Below are 15071 nucleotides of genomic sequence, written 5' to 3'. Positions count from 1 at the left end.
CAGAGACGCCCGCCAGTCAGGAGCTGCCAGAGACGCCCGCCAGTCAGGAGCTGCCAGAGACGCCCGCCAGTCAGGAGCTGCCAGAGACGTCCGACAGTCCGGAGCTGCCCTACAGTCCGGAGCTGCCGTACAGTCCGGAGCTGCCCTACAGTCCGGAGCTGCCCTACAGTCCGGAGCTGCCACTCAGCCCGGACCTGCCGGAGTCCCTCAGCCAGGACCTGCTGGAGTCCCTCAGCCAGGACCTGCCGCCCCTTGTCCCGGTGCTGCTCCTTGTCCCGGTGCTGCCCCTTATCCCGGTGTTGCCCCTTGTCCCGGTGCTGCCCCTTGTCCCGGTGCTGCCCCTTGTCCCGGTGCTGCCCCTTGTCCCGGTGCTGCCCCTTGTCCCGGTGCTGCCCCTTGTCCCGGTGCTGCCCCTTGTCCCGGTGCTGCTCCTTGTCCCGGTGCTGCTCCTTGTCCCGGTGCTGCCCCTTATCCCGGTGCTGCCCCTTATCCCGGTGTTGCCCCTTGTCCCGGTGCTGCCCCTTATCCCGGTGCTGCCCCTTATCCCGGTGCTTCCCCTTCATTTAGGTGGGGTTAGTGGGAGGGTGGTCATTGGGAGGGGGATAAAGAAGCGGGGATTGATTATGGTGGGGTGGGGACCTCGTCCACCGCCAGAGCCGCCACCGTGGACAGACGCCCACCCAGACCCTCCCCTAGACTTTGTGCTGGTGCGCCCGGAGTTCGCACCTTAAGGGGGGGGTTCTGTCACGTTCCTGACCTGTTTTCCTTTGTTTTGTATTCATTTTAGTTGGTCAGGGCGTGAGTTGGGTGGGTTTGTCTATGTTTTGTATTTCTATGTGGGGTTTTGTGTTCGGCCTGGTATGATTCTCAATTAGAGACAGGTGTGTATTGTTTGTCTCTAATTGAGAGTCATACAAAGGCAGCCAGGGTTTCACTGGTGTTTTGTGGGTGTTTGTTTCCTGTGTCAGTGGTTGGACCACACAGGACTGTTTTGAGGTATGTCACGTTTGTTGTTTTGTAGTTTGTAGTGTTTTCCTGTTATTTTCATTAAATCATGAACACTTACCTCTCCGCATCTTGGTCTGATCCATGCTCCTCCTCGTCTAAGGGGGAGAACAACAATGACTGCCTTTACAATGTTACAGGTACCTTACCTGTTGTATCCGGCAATGTATTTTCTGTGTTATTTGTTGTGGATAAATGTATTTGTCTCTTCTACTTCAAAGCCGATACCACTCATATTTCATGCCTGGGTTTTTATTGCGGAACAAATACCTCCAAGATTTAGTTCCACATAAAAGACAAGGGCAAAGTCCAGAGTCAAGAGCACATTGATCCAATAGAGGGACAGCACTCAATAAGGTGTTACTGTTGAGACAAATTCCTTATGGGAGAAGATGACAGAAATGTAGACGTTTATACTCAGCTCCAGAGCAGTGGTTGTGGGTGTGCATGGTATTCATGACGGCATCCCCACAGAGCAAAGGTCTCTGTCAGGGAGGGATCCTTGACTAGCCCATACAGACTCCTGTAAATCACTCCTGTTGTCAACCAGTTGTGAGTATGATAGCAGTTAGCAGACTATTTTCGAGTCAGTTGGGACCAAAATGGAGATATGAAATGTGGTTCAAAGTTTATACATCTTCTAAACATACACCGTGTGGCACACTATAAGCTTTGGCTTATCACTAACCACAGTACCCCTACATTCTGCAGGCCTTCAACTGTCCCACACCACTCTATAGTAGCTCAAAATGTAAGTTTCCTACAAGTCACTTCTCTGATTGTTTGCCCATGTGTGACGACAGTGTGAGGATGCAATGTGGGTGTGATGATAGTGGAACAGAAGTGTGAACATGAGCAGTGTGGTTTCTCTCATTTCCTGTTCTGAGAGCGAGTATGTGACAGTTAGTGAATTCAAAGACAACAGAGGAGGAGAAACCATAGAGGAGACAACAGGCTGCTGAGTTCTTTGAACATTTTCAGGTTTGTTTTTGCTACTCACACTCACAAGGTTTCATCCGTGGAGAGATGTGTGGTTTTGGTCTTCTCTTGACCTATGGTGTGTTGTGAGTGATCTGTCTCAGCTTTGTGTCAGCAGCCTTCTCATACATTGAGATGGCACACTACAGCTAGTTTCTGCTTAAGGTGAAGCAGAACTCATATACATAAAGTAGGACTCCATACCACAGGTGTTTGAATGTCAGGCTTAATTTCCTTCATTCAATTCATACTGAAAGTCATGCTTGCTGTCCTCATTTCTGTAGAGTCAAAGCTGAATGCACTGCATCCTGTTTTGACACACCCATAACCAATCATGCTTTCTTTAAGAATCTGATGGAATGATACTGTCTTATTCTGAATCCTGCAGTTGAAGTTCATCCACCAAAATGGAGATCCAAAAAGACCTCAGGATGAGACGACCTCAGATGGAGAGTTACGACCAAAAGCTGGAACAACGGGCAGCAAAACATGAGTTCTTGAGAGATCGCAACAATGTGACGACATGTCGCAGCCCAGGACACAAGCTGGAGGCAGACTGGAAGAGTGAGATGCAGCAGAAAAGACAGATAGAGTTCCAGAGAAGGAGACAGATTGTCCAGGCTGCCACTCATCAGGCTGATGAAAAGCAGTCAAACAAGGAGACCAAAGTCATGATGAGGACCAACAGGCAGAGAGTGCCTCTCATCCACAGACAGTCCCTCATATCAGCAGAGGATCTGGGGATCACCTGGCCAGATGTACACTCTATCGGGAAGGTAAGCACATAATACAGGGCGGCAGGTAGCCTATCAGTTAGGAGCATTTGGCCAGTAACCGAAAGGTTTTAGGTTTGAATCCCCGAACCGACTAGGTGAAAAATCTGTCGATACGCTCCTTCCTGTGGGTCGCTGTAGATAAGAGCTAAATGACAACAATTTTAAATGTAATACACATTACGTGCGTGACATTATTTTATTATATGTATCTTAATACACAAATACTGGAATATTCCGTTTGGTCAAACACAAAATGAGTGTCACAGACGCAAAACTGTTTCACCAGGCAACATGGATCACCTCACCACCACTGCATGGGGCAGGAGGGAAAAACAAAATAGGGCAGCTTCACTCTGACGTCTCACAGATATTCCCTCAAACACCACAGCAGCCCTCACTGAGGAAGAGTATGGATATCAGAGATAAAGGTAAAATTGGACTCACTGGGTATCCTTATTTTTTAATTGATGGTGGTTGGACACCCATGGCTGTACTGTCAGTCATCAAACTTGAATTTCAACATACTTATTAAGTTTGAACACCGAGTTTGTTGGTGAATTTCATGATCTTCCTCTGTCCCTCTTAGTAGTTAAACAGGACCAGAGTGGCCTAGTAATGTTAACCAGGCAGCTCCAACAAAGGAATGTCTGCTGTCAGACAGAGTAAGTACAGTAAGCTACTGACCTCAACATGAAGACACTGATCTGTTTAACTGTTTTATCTCTGTCATGTACTGCATGTATAACACTTTGACCTCTGACCTACTCATTTCCTGTCATTCACAGGCATGGCTATAGCACTGTAAAGGAGACAGTAAGTAACTCCAATGTACTGCATCTCTGTAATGTTGTGGGTAGATTCTAATTCAAATGTGAGCCATAGCAATGAATCACAGTTCTCATCTACACAATCATTCATCATTCTGACAAGAGGCCGCATTCCCATAAAGTTATGAAGAAGGCATCACTATCAGTTGTGTTGCATAGAAACGTAGAGATAGATGTTATGATATTTTAACTATCATGGGTGCGACATACATAGTCAACCACCCATTATAACTATATATATGATGTCCTTCCTTGCTCCATGTTGGGAATATCTTTTATGCCTATTGTGAAAAATCTCTCTCCCTCTCCTCTATGTAGGACCTCGTTCAACTCTCTGAGTATCTACAGGTGTGTAATCCTGCTATGCTGACTCCTTAGATTGCTGCAAGTGCTTCTATATTGGAATCTGTAATGATAATACATATAATTGAGACATGCCATTTAGTCAGAACCTTACTTGTATTATGGTGCATCTCTTTCCATAGGAGGCTCTGCGGCGAGAGGATTCTCTGAAACAGAAGCTTGCTCTACTGCAGCACACCACCTCTACTCTACTGCTCTCACATGACAATGTCTGGAAGGTTAGGACCTGGATCTCTTATACACTGATGTGATTACTGTATTTCTATATCATACTCTGTTTCATGAAGTGACTGCCATGAAGTTGACAGTAGGTTGGTGTAGTGTGTCATAGATGTTGACACAGGAGTGAAAATTAATTCCTGCCCCGTCTTGTATTTTTCCCCCTGTGCTGCACTGATCCTGCAACAGTTCTATAACCCCTGAACTTTGCTGTCTCTTCCCGTTAAAAATCACTCCCATTCTGTGCTCATTTTTGCACCCAGAAATATAGGCTATTGTGTTTGTTTACTAACTATTCAAAATAATGTCAGTAACATGAGACTGTGATATGTTAACTTGTCTATTTTAGTTAAATGCACTGATTGTTGGCCTAAATTGCTCTGGATAAGAACATATTCTAAATTACCTAAATGTTTATCGATTAATAAGGCTGAAGGATGAGGACAGAGACCCCAGCAGGACGGTCTGCACATAACAGCACCGGCATAAATCTGTAGCCTACAGTTGAGCACTGCACATATGAACATTTACAACACATTAAAATGTATAACATGAACATTAAACAAATTATAATAATTCGTGTGGCAGTACTGCATAGGTCAATCTATTTTTATTTCACTCTTCACCTCAGATGGCACGGGATTAGTTAAATATGTGAACAATTGGGCTTGACTGGAAAGTGAGTAGAGCAGCTATGCCGCTTTAGGTCGCTTTTCCTCTCTCCAGTTGGTAGCCTATTTGATTAAAACGCAGCATTTTTTACAAGCCATGTATACTGGAGCGAGGCGCGAGAGTGAACCGACTGAAGGGGAGGGGGAATTACATTTTTGAAATGATTTGTTCTTTTTTTCTTGACACGCTTTACAGCGTGATTGAAATTTAGCGGAGACTGCATTCACGGTAAACGCTGCACATGTCGGCTCAATCTGAAATGACCTTTACATTTCTATCGCGGAAGCGTTACAGATTGAATAGAGCCCTAAATGAGGTAATAGGCTACCGTGTTCGGCTCAGTGATCTGGTTAAAGACTGACTGTGGTTTCAGAGTCGAGTTCACAGTGTTTCCACCCTCATTCTTCTGGAGACTACCCTGCATCCTGTCACTGAGAAGTTGAGAAAGAAATATACAGAGAAAAAAGAAAGGGCCTAATAGCCAATCCCCATTACATCTCATATTTCTCTACCCTCACAGGTCTGTTGCAAAGAGGACAAGATGAAGGGAAAGATTGGGGCACTAGAGTCACAGCTGAAGATCTGTGTGCAGGTGTGTTCAGGCACAATGTCTATACCTACACTACCATTCAAAAGTTTGGCGTCACTTAGAAATGGCCTTGTTTTTAAAATAAATATTTTTTTTGTCCATTAAATTACCATAAAATTGATCAGAAATACAGTGTAGACATTATTAATGTTGTAAATGACTATTGTAGCTGGAAATGGAATATCTACATAGGTGTACAGAGGCCCATTATCAACAATCCTCACTCCTGTGTTCCAATGGCACGTTGTGTTAGCTAATCCAAGTTTATAATTTTAAAGGGCTAATTGATCATTAGAAAACCCCTTTTGCAAATATGTTAGCACAGCTGAAAACTGTTGTGCTGACTAAACAAGTAATACAACTGCCCTTCTTTAGACTAGTTGAGGATCTGGAGCATCAGCATTTGTGGGTTCGATTACAGGCTCAAAATGGCCAGAAACAAATAACTTTATTCTGAAACTCGTCATTCTATTCTTGTTCTGAGAAATGAAGGCTATTCCATGCGAGAAACTGCCAACAAACTGAAGATCTCGTACAACGCTGTGTACTACTCCCTTCACAGAACAACTCAAACTGGCTCTAACCAGAATAGAAATAGGAGTGGGAGGTCCCGGTGCACAACTGAGCAAGAGGACAAGTACATTCGAGTGTCTAGTTTGAGAAACAGACGCCTCACAAGTCTTCAACTGACAGCTTCATTAAATAGTACCCGCAAAACACCAGTCTCAACGTCAACAGTGAAGAGGCGACTCTGGGATGCTGGCCTTCTAGGCAGAGTTGACCAGAAAAAGACATATCTCAGACTGGCCAATAAAAATAAAAGATTAAGATGGGCAAAAGAACACAGACACTGGACAGAGGAACTCTGCCTAGATGGCCAGCATCCCGGAGTCTCAACGTCAACAGTCTTCACTGTTGACGTTGAGACTGGTGATTTGCGGGTGCTATTTAATGAAGGTGCCAGTTGAGGACTTGTGAGGCGTCTGTTTCTCAAACTAGACACCCTAATGTACTTATTCTCTTGCTCAGTTGTGCACCGGGGCCTCCCACTCCTCTTTCTATTCTGATTAGAGCCGTTTGCACTGTTCTGTGAAGGGAGTAGTACACAGCGTTGTATGAGATCTTCAGTTTGTTGGCAATTTCTCACATGGAATAGCGTTCATTTCTCAGAACAAGAATAAACTGACAAGTTTCATAAGAAAGTTATTTGTTTCTGTCCATTTTGAGCCTGTTATCGAACCCACAAATGCTGATACTTCAGATACTCAACTAGTCTAAAGAAGGCCAGGTTTATTGCTTCTTTAATCAGAACAACAGTTTTCAGCTGTGCTAACATAATTGCAAAAATTGTTTTCTAATGATCAATTAGCCCTTTAAAATGATCAACTTGGATTAGCTAACACAACGTGCCATTGGAACATAGGAGTGATGGTTGCTGATATTGGGCCTCTACGCCTATGTAGATATTCCATAAAAAATCTGCCGTTTCCAGATACAATGGTCATTTACAACAATAACAATGTCTACACTGCATTTCTGATCAATTTTATGTTTTTTTAATGGACATTTCTTTCAAAAACAAGGACATTTCTAAGTGACCCCAAACTTTTGAATGGTAGGGTATATAACTTACAGTATGAATGTACGTACAAAATCACCACCAGGCTGAAACACCAAAGAGCAATCATTACTCTCCTCTTCCTCAGAGGCTGTCCAGGGATGGAGCCAAGAAGCTGCTGCTACAGTCGGAGCAGCAGAGGCAGGAGCTGGAGGAGATGGCCGTGGCCTCACTCCAGAGGGTCACTGACCAAAAAAACAAGGCCCAGGACAGGGCTCACAGCCTTGAAGTAAGGGGTCAGACAGGGCTGCACTCTGGATAATGCATAATAGCACTGTGTTCAATTGGTATTTTCCTATTACAGTCAATTATTAATTTAATTCATGTAATTGATTTACGAAATATGAGATTATTTCATATCAAATGAATATGAAGGGATGTCACAGGAGTTTCACTGTGTGTGTACTTTGTGTGTCCAACAGATGGCACTGCAGACTGCCCAGGTTGAGTCATCACAGTGCCGAGAGCGCTATGAGGAAGAGAGGAGGAAATGCACCCAGCTGAGGACGTCTCTGGTGCAGAACATAGACCATATAAACCTATTACAGAGCCAACTAGAGGTATGCACGCATGCACACACACGCTATATTTTATGAGAGTGAAATAATATATGCTTTAAATAGCATCATGTATCTCCCTGTGCATCCAGAAAGTGATGGGACAGGATGCAACTCTGGAGAGTCAGCTGCTGCAGCACCAACACACTGAGGCTGAGCTCCACCTCAAGATCAATCTCCTAGAGGACAACCTCCACACCTGCAGGACACAACTAGAGACATGGAGACAGCAGCAGCAAGACACCATGAAACAGCAGGAGATTGTCAGAGGACAGCAAAAGGACTCCATAGGTATAGTACCGTCATGGCCAAAAGTTGAGAATGACACAAATATACATTTTCACAAAGTCTGCTGCCCCAGTTTGTATGATGGCAATTTGAATATACTCCAGAATGTTATGAAGAGTGATCAGATGAATTGCAATTAATTGCAAAGTCCCTATTTGCCATGAAAATGAACTGAATCCCGCAAAAACATTTCCACTGCATTTCAGCCCTGCCACAAAAGGACCAGCTGACATCATGTCAGTGATTCTCTCGTTAACACAGTTGTGAGTGTTGACGAGGACAAGGCTGGAAATCACTCTGTCATGCTGATTGAGTTCGAATAACAGACTGGAAGCTTCAAAAGGAGGGTGGTGCTTGGAATCATTGTTCTTCCTCTGTCAACCATGGTTACCTGCAAGGAAACACCTGCCGTCATCATTGCTTTGCACAAAAAGGGCTTCACAGGCAAGGATATTGCTGCCAGTAAGATTGCACCTAAATCAACCATTTATCGGATCATCAAGAACTTCAAGGAGAGCGGTTCAATTGTTGTGAAGAAGGCTTCAGGACGCCCAAGAAAGTCCAGCAAGCGCCAGGACCGTCTCCTAAAGTTGATTCAGCTGCCGGATCGGGGCACCACCAGTACAGAGCTTACTCAGGAATGGCAGCAGGCAGGTTTGAGTGCATCTGCACGCACAGTGAGGTGAGGACTTTTGGAGGATGGCCTGGTGTCAAGAAGGGCAGCAAAGAAGCCACTTCTCTCCAGGAAAAACATCAGGGACAGACTGGTATTTTGCAAAAGATACAGGGATTGGACTGCTGAGGACTGGGGTAAAGTCATTTTCTCTGATAAATCCCCTTTCCGATTGTTTGGGGCACCTGGAAAAAAGCTTGTCCGGAGAAGACAAGGTGAGCCCTACCATCAGTCCTGTGTCATGCCAACAGTAAAGCATCCTGAGACCATTCATGTGTGGGGTTGCAACTCAGCCAAGGGAGTGGGCTCACTGACAATTTTGCTTAAGAACACAGCAATGAATAAAGAATGGTACCAACACATTCTCCGAGAGCAACTTCTCCCAACCATCCATTAACAGTTTGGTGACGAACAATGCCTTTTCCAGCATGATGGAGCACCTTACCATAAGGCAAAAGTGATAACTAAGTGTCTCGGGGAACAAACATCGATATTTTGGGTCCATGGCCAGGAAACTCCCCAGACCTTAATCCCATTGAGAACTTGTGGTCAATCCTCAAGAGGCAGGTGGACAAACAAAACCCCACAAATTCTGACAAACTCCAAGCATTGATTATGCAAAAATGGGCTGCCATAAGTCAGGATGTGGCTCAGAAGTTAATTGACAGCATGCCAGGGTGGATTGCAGAGGTCTTGAAAAAGAAGGATCAACACTGCAAATATTGACTCATTGCATCAACTTCATGTAATTGTCAATAAAAGCCTTTGACACTTATGAAATGCTTGTAATTATACTTCTGTATTCCATAGTAACATCTGACAAAAATATCTAAAGATACTGAGGCAGCAGACTTTGTGAAAATTTATATTTGTGTCATTCTCAACTTTTGGCCACGACTGTACATTATAAATCCACTGGCAGATTTAAATAAAAGTTGGATTTCATAAATTACTATAGCAGGTCAAAGTTGTTTTAACTGCTATTTTGACCATGATATTTATTAGTCTGTAAATGTGTTGACATCAATAGAGCATTCATTGGATGAGCAGTTTCAGCCAGCCATGTCACACCACAGCAACAAGAAACAAAGCATGATGGAAGCCAATCTCGAAAGGAGAGAGGTCAGTATTTGTCTACAATTCCCTTTTGTCTTAATCATGTCAAACCCAGAGCATAATCAATCACTTTCTGTCCCCACTGTCTTCATCCTGTATGTCTCCAACATTTTTATTGGCTCTGCTCGATTTTAATCCTATATTAACTTGATACTGATGGACTCTTTATTTTTCCACCAAGAGACGTTGTTGTCCCTGGTTCATCCTGACCCTGTTCGTGGTAGTCATGGTGGTGGCCATTTTGACATTGTTACTGGCCAATATCCCCACGACAAGAAATCAGCTGTGGAACATTTACCAAGTACTACAGGAACACACAGAGAAGTACCTCTATGACATGACATTACCACAGCATTGCTATAGGCCCATATGACAAGACCTGGGAACTGAACAACCCCCTGAAGAACTTGCTCTAAAGGGTTTGGGAAATACAGTATGTTCTATGTATTTTTTACATCACACTGGACGCAATTTATTTTGTCATCGTAAATATCTTTGCGTCTTGAAGTCAATTTGTATTCATAACCATGCATTATGGTTACTGCCTCATTCATGCTTACTTGTTGTATTTCCTCAGTATAGTTGACACATTTGCCACTTATAACTGGACAGTAAAACTGAAATTTTAAATAAGACCGCTTTGCTAGTTTTGGAAAATTTTATTTCAAAAAAAGGAAAAAACAAATCATTAGAGGGAAAAAGAGTTGAGATCCTTTAACATTAAGTGCACACCCCGTATACTATTTTCATAGGCCAAAACAAATAGTTTAAATTCCATATAATGATAAGTGTAGGATATACATATGGAAAATCATCAACATTTAAATGATTTTCTCTACTAGTACCTTTAAATGATCTCCACAAAAAACTCAGTTATAGTAAACTGTTCACATACCTAGCAAGACCAGTCAGAATCACATGAAGGAATGGATCTCAACAGTCATGGGCGGAAGGTAGTCTAGCAGTTAAGAGCGGGGAGCCAGTAACTGAAAGCTCGCTGTTTCAAATCCCGAGCCGACTAGGTGAAAAATCTGTTGATGTGCCCTTGTGAAAGGCGCTTAACCCTAACTGCTCCTGTAAGTCTCTCTGGATAAGTGTGTCTGCTAAATGACTTAAAATGCAAATGTCACAATGATACTTTTTCTTTATATTGTTTATAATAAACGGATAACTTAAAATATATGCATGTATCACTTATTGATAAAAGTTCAACTAAATCTACTAAAATGCATTAGCACTCAAACAGGTAGCAAACATGAGAATGAGATCATGTTTTATGAACAACAAGGACCAGGACAAAGCTTGATGATTATTCAGAAGTCACTGACTGTATTGTGTAACTGGCGACAAGGTTATGTCTGTAACTCATTGACGATGTTCAATGTTGACTTGCAGCCTACAGGACTTTGACCCATAATGCTGCTCTAGTTCAAGGCCCTAGAGCTTACAACTGCAGACAGACACTACCATCACACCATGTTTTACTGACTGCCACAGTAACAGTATAATTACAATGCCTGGTAGCAGCATTTACCACAATATATACACATGGACCAATGAACCCTATAATAGACCATAATAACAAAAGGGGGAAAAGAAGCTAAATCGATGTGATCCCTCTCCCTATTCTGATGAACATGCCTCTATAAACATAAGTACTAGTTTGCTGATAATAGATCCCCTCTTGGACCAGCAGTAGAGAGGCAGCAGTGTCCAGACAGAGCTGTGTGTGTGAGAGAGACTGACTGGCCTGGTAGGGCCGTGGTGGACTAGGCTACTTCACTGGGCATGCAGGGCCTGGGGCAGGTGCATGCCTGCTCCGGGGGCCAGAGCCTGAGGCCAGCCTTCCTGGCCCTGGTGGGTCTGCAGCAGGCGGTACAGCTGCTTCAGGTGGGTCACGATGTTGTCCTTGATGTCTGGGATGGAGATCTGCAGGCGCACGCTGCCGCTGTCGAAGGAGCGCATGCAGTCGCCTGAGAACATCTCAGTGATCATACGTGCTACCACTGGAATAATCTGGAGGGGAGCAGAGGGCCAAAAACGTGGCAGTTACAGCGAAGGGACTCAACAAAACATACATGCTTGAGGGTCAATTCAACATTTTAAAATAATGAAAAACAAATATTTAAATGAGTTTTCTATGAATCATTGCATCCTGATACAAAGACAGTCTTGTACCTGCACCATGATGAGCTTCTTCTCTTTGGGTCTGCTGTCAGGCCACTCCTCTCCAAAGCACAGGTTGATGTCGAACTGAGGAGGGCTGGCTGACTGGCCCCTCTGATGGGCTATCACATCTGCACACAAACCCATCACAATCATATCACATAGCAATTCAGTGTCACAGCACACATGCAATAACAGCTACAGTACATGCCACACTATCACAATACCACATAAGGGCCCTGCCTAAAACACTATAAAACACAAGAAAGCTGTGTGAAGAGTCTATGCTAAGAGGATCGGAGTCACTGCTTACCACTGAGAAAGGACTCCAGACAGAACAGCTTGATCTTCCTCTGCCTCTCTATGAGGTTGGGTGCTTTGGGGTTGGGGGCGCAGGGGCCTGACCAGTACACCTTGCATTGGCAGAGGCGGATGGCATAGATGTCATGGCCGCTGATCTCCAGGACGAGGCCTCGGTCCATGACATCCAGCAGGCGGTTGGTGAAGACCCTCTGCGTGTCGTTGGCGATATGCTCAGTAGAGGGGAACCTCAGCTGCTCCAGGCTGATAGGACCAAACAGCTCCTCCTGGTTGACCATGGGACCTAGGTCCCCGTAAAAAAGCCTACAGCCCTGTGGGTTACTGACCGTCATGGCTGGACACACCTCCTTACCCCGGTACTGGAACTGCACCTCCAGGTCTGTTACTGAGGGAGAGACAAAGAAACACATGAAGATAAAGAGAGCCACTCATTGGTTGTCTGTGTGGACAAGATTTTTTTTTTTTTTTTTCCACCTTTATTTAACCAGGTAGGCTAGTTGAGAACAAGTTCTCATTTGCAACTGCGACCTGGCCAAGATAAAGCATAGCAGTGTGCAAGATGCTGTGATACTGTATGCAGTCCTATATTTATCTAATGGAGGAGTTTGTGTAGTTGTGTTAGTGTACTGACTAGGCAAGGAGCTGATCCACATCTCTGGGGAGGCGAACATCACGTCAGGCATGGGAGGGGGAGGCATGTCCAGTGGGGGGGGGGGCGCCATCTCCAGGGGCGAAGGCTGCATCTCCATATCCAAAGGCTCCTCTTTGGGCCACAGCTTAACTTCCTCTTTGGGCCACACTTCAACTGATGGGGGGCAGCTGGGGGGTTGGAGGGGCGATACAGACCCCGGTGGAGACCACATAAGAGCGGGGCTGGTGCCTGATTGGTTACAGAGAAACAAAGCATGATTAGCTGACATACCAAAAACCATACTGGGATATTGTAATCAAAACTGGGAGTAAGCCAAACAAAAGGGGGGCAGGGGGTTGTTCTTGGACCAGGCAAGTTGGAAAACATTATCTAGAGGCTAGATCTGGACTGTTATGTGGTCTTGGATAAATTATGTGGTAAAAATTAAGAATTAGTATTAGAGGGGGACTCAATTAAATAAAGAGAGATATTTGACATGACTAACCGTTGGATGTTGGATAAGGAGGGAGGGGCTCTGAGCCATCTGATTCATCTTCATCCCCATCATTTGGTGTCCAAGACCCAGGGTCTGAAGATCCTGAGGAGAGAGAAATGAGAAGGAGAGCAAGGGATGGCAAAAGTTTAAATACGTTTCAGAGCTGCTACCAAACCTGACAAGTGACTGTAAATAATCATATATCTACTATGGTTGTATAATTATTATATTTTTATGTCTTCGATGGCCAGTTACCTGGGTTACTGAGGGGCTGTGGGATGTCGCAGATGTCGTAGATCTTCAGGGGGTTCATGGGGACTTCTTTGGTGCCGTCGTAGACAAGGTTGAACTCTCTGCTCTTGTTGAGGGCGCAGCGGAGCTGAGCTTTCCACTTGGCAGGGTCAGGATCATCAATACCCTCCTGGAACTTTCCGGTCTCTACCGCCCAGGCCTGGTACAGGGGAGAGAGGAAACAGATGAAGAATACATTCAGAGAATATAGTTATCAACCTTACTTTACTCACCGTTGATCCAGCCACAACCAGTTCACCTGCCAACACATTAGCCCACATGTATCGTTTCACAAACTGTTACAGAGATGTGCTTTACTCACCTTAAAAATTGTGTTTTCTTCCTCGTGCTGGGGGGTGTGCCGTGTGGCATGTTTCCAAGGGATCCTGAAGCGCTTATTGTCTCGGTCAATCCACACCAGGCCTGGGTAGAACCCACTGTCCACCTGGGCCACTAGCCAGGGCTTGAGCCGGACACGCCGCGGGGTCAACGCCATGCTTATTGTCTGGGGAGGGGGCCACAATGGGCGGGTTAGATATTTACTATCCATATGGTACACTTATGTGGACATCCTGACCAATATCTCAAAACAGTTCTACTAGAAGCACTGTATCAGAAAAACTGCTGTAAGGGTATGACATAACACAACTTGTCTGAGACAGGCACAAGATGACCAACATTACATGGCTACCAAGATTTCAAACATAGACTGCCACTTTGAGAGGTAAACATTAAAATGTAGTGGCTTCGGGTCAGCCTACAGGTCAGTATATTTAATTACTCTACTCAGACCTCAAAACGCCCAGAATAGCATGCAATTTCCCTGATTTACAGCTATTACTAAAGGTCCTCCCAAAAGTGCATATGGTTGGTCTTATGATGCTACTGCAATCTGCAGGACATGGTTGTTACACAGGTCAGTTGAGCATGGTACATAAATAAAATGTCCAACGTTAATACATTAATTCAAATGAATGAACCATAAAGTGGACTTCTTCCCAGCAAACAATCCATTAGGATAGGCTACAGACTATTGTAACATGTTGTTGTATGTTATGCCTGCAACCACTTGCTCGTACTGTAAATTCAAGCAACATACGAAAGACCAGTGGATACTTTTTTTCACAAAGAAATTGTTAGTAATTATTTAAATTATAATTATTTTTTAAATCAAGTTACGAATTTAAAACTATTTCATGGTTGCAAACAAACCAAATCTAGGATACCGCTGTGAAACCTACCTGCTGTTGAACGTGACCAGGAAGTAGGATCTTTTCGATCTGGGAGAAGGTAATTTAGAACCCCAAGCTTCAGGAAAATATTATTCTCCAAAACGTTGGAACTTCTATGTCCTTTGCAATCCAGGTAAACGTATAGATGACCCACGGATACTTCTTATCACGGGAGAACAATTCTGATAATGTCCGGAGCAGGCCGAGCAGTTTATGCCTTTTCCGCTTCCCTTAACGAAACTCAGGTAGAGCC

The 15071-nt window shown here is 44.3% G+C and overlaps 3 protein-coding genes across 5 annotated transcripts in view; 1 reads left to right on the top strand and 2 right to left on the bottom strand.

The window, feature by feature from the left end:
• LOC129815541 (epidermal growth factor receptor kinase substrate 8-like protein 3) overlaps positions 1–10666 on the bottom strand; it is a 27217-nt gene extending 16551 nt beyond the window's left edge. The window contains exon 1 of one of the 2 annotated variants that reach the window (XM_055869459.1): positions 10577–10666. The gene's annotated coding sequence lies outside the window, so the exon portion shown is untranslated. Of the gene's footprint in view, positions 1–1154; positions 1410–10576 lie in introns of those variants that run through there. The other variant, XM_055869460.1, reaches the window with a different exon arrangement.
• LOC129815542 (TRAF3-interacting JNK-activating modulator-like) lies at positions 1899–10351 on the top strand. Of its 2 annotated transcripts, none has more exons than XM_055869462.1 (13): positions 1899–1986; positions 2372–2759; positions 3046–3187; positions 3349–3421; positions 3545–3572; positions 3905–3934; positions 4072–4167; positions 5361–5432; positions 7136–7276; positions 7470–7607; positions 7697–7895; positions 9596–9687; positions 9863–10351. In XM_055869462.1, exons 2-13 carry the CDS (start codon positions 2391–2393, stop codon positions 10052–10054), a joined length of 1572 nt encoding a protein of 523 aa, XP_055725437.1. In that variant the 5' UTR covers positions 1899–1986; positions 2372–2390; the 3' UTR covers positions 10055–10351. The 2 variants fall into 2 exon arrangements, with proteins under 2 accessions (XP_055725437.1, XP_055725436.1); XM_055869461.1 differs by having other exon boundaries at positions 3346–3421.
• On the bottom strand, positions 10385–15071 carry LOC129815543 (interferon regulatory factor 6-like). Its single transcript, XM_055869463.1, has 8 exons — positions 14828–15071; positions 13909–14091; positions 13551–13746; positions 13305–13397; positions 12800–13048; positions 12161–12553; positions 11860–11978; positions 10385–11697 (listed from the first exon to the last, which is right to left on the bottom strand). The coding sequence occupies exons 2-8, from the start codon at positions 14080–14082 to the stop codon at positions 11461–11463; spliced, it is 1461 nt and encodes a 486-aa protein (XP_055725438.1). The 5' UTR covers positions 14083–14091; positions 14828–15071; the 3' UTR covers positions 10385–11460.

This window comes from Salvelinus fontinalis, chromosome 18 (assembly GCF_029448725.1).
Source record: "Salvelinus fontinalis isolate EN_2023a chromosome 18, ASM2944872v1, whole genome shotgun sequence".
Classification (NCBI taxonomy): domain Eukaryota; kingdom Metazoa; phylum Chordata; class Actinopteri; order Salmoniformes; family Salmonidae; genus Salvelinus; species Salvelinus fontinalis.
This window is presented reverse-complemented; position numbering and strand designations above follow the sequence as displayed.

Bases quoted from the DNA above. Each gene is read 5' to 3' on its own strand.
- LOC129815542 (XM_055869461.1), top strand. From the start codon at position 2,391: ATGGAGATCCAAAAAGACCTCAGGATGAGACGACCTCAGATGGAGAGT. The intron at 2,760-3,045 runs GTAAGCACATAA...CTGTTTCACCAG, and splicing joins ATGTACACTCTATCGGGAAG to GCAACATGGATCACCTCACC. The intron at 5,433-7,135 runs GTGTGTTCAGGC...CCTCTTCCTCAG, and splicing joins AGCTGAAGATCTGTGTGCAG to AGGCTGTCCAGGGATGGAGC.
- LOC129815543 (XM_055869463.1), bottom strand. From the start codon at position 14,082: ATGGCGTTGACCCCGCGGCGTGTCCGGCTCAAGCCCTGGCTAGTGGCC. The intron at 13,049-13,304 runs GTTAGTCATGTC...GTAACCAATCAG, and splicing joins TCCTTATCCAACATCCAACG to GCACCAGCCCCGCTCTTATG. The intron at 11,979-12,160 runs GTAAGCAGTGAC...GTTTGTGTGCAG, and splicing joins TCTGGAGTCCTTTCTCAGTG to ATGTGATAGCCCATCAGAGG.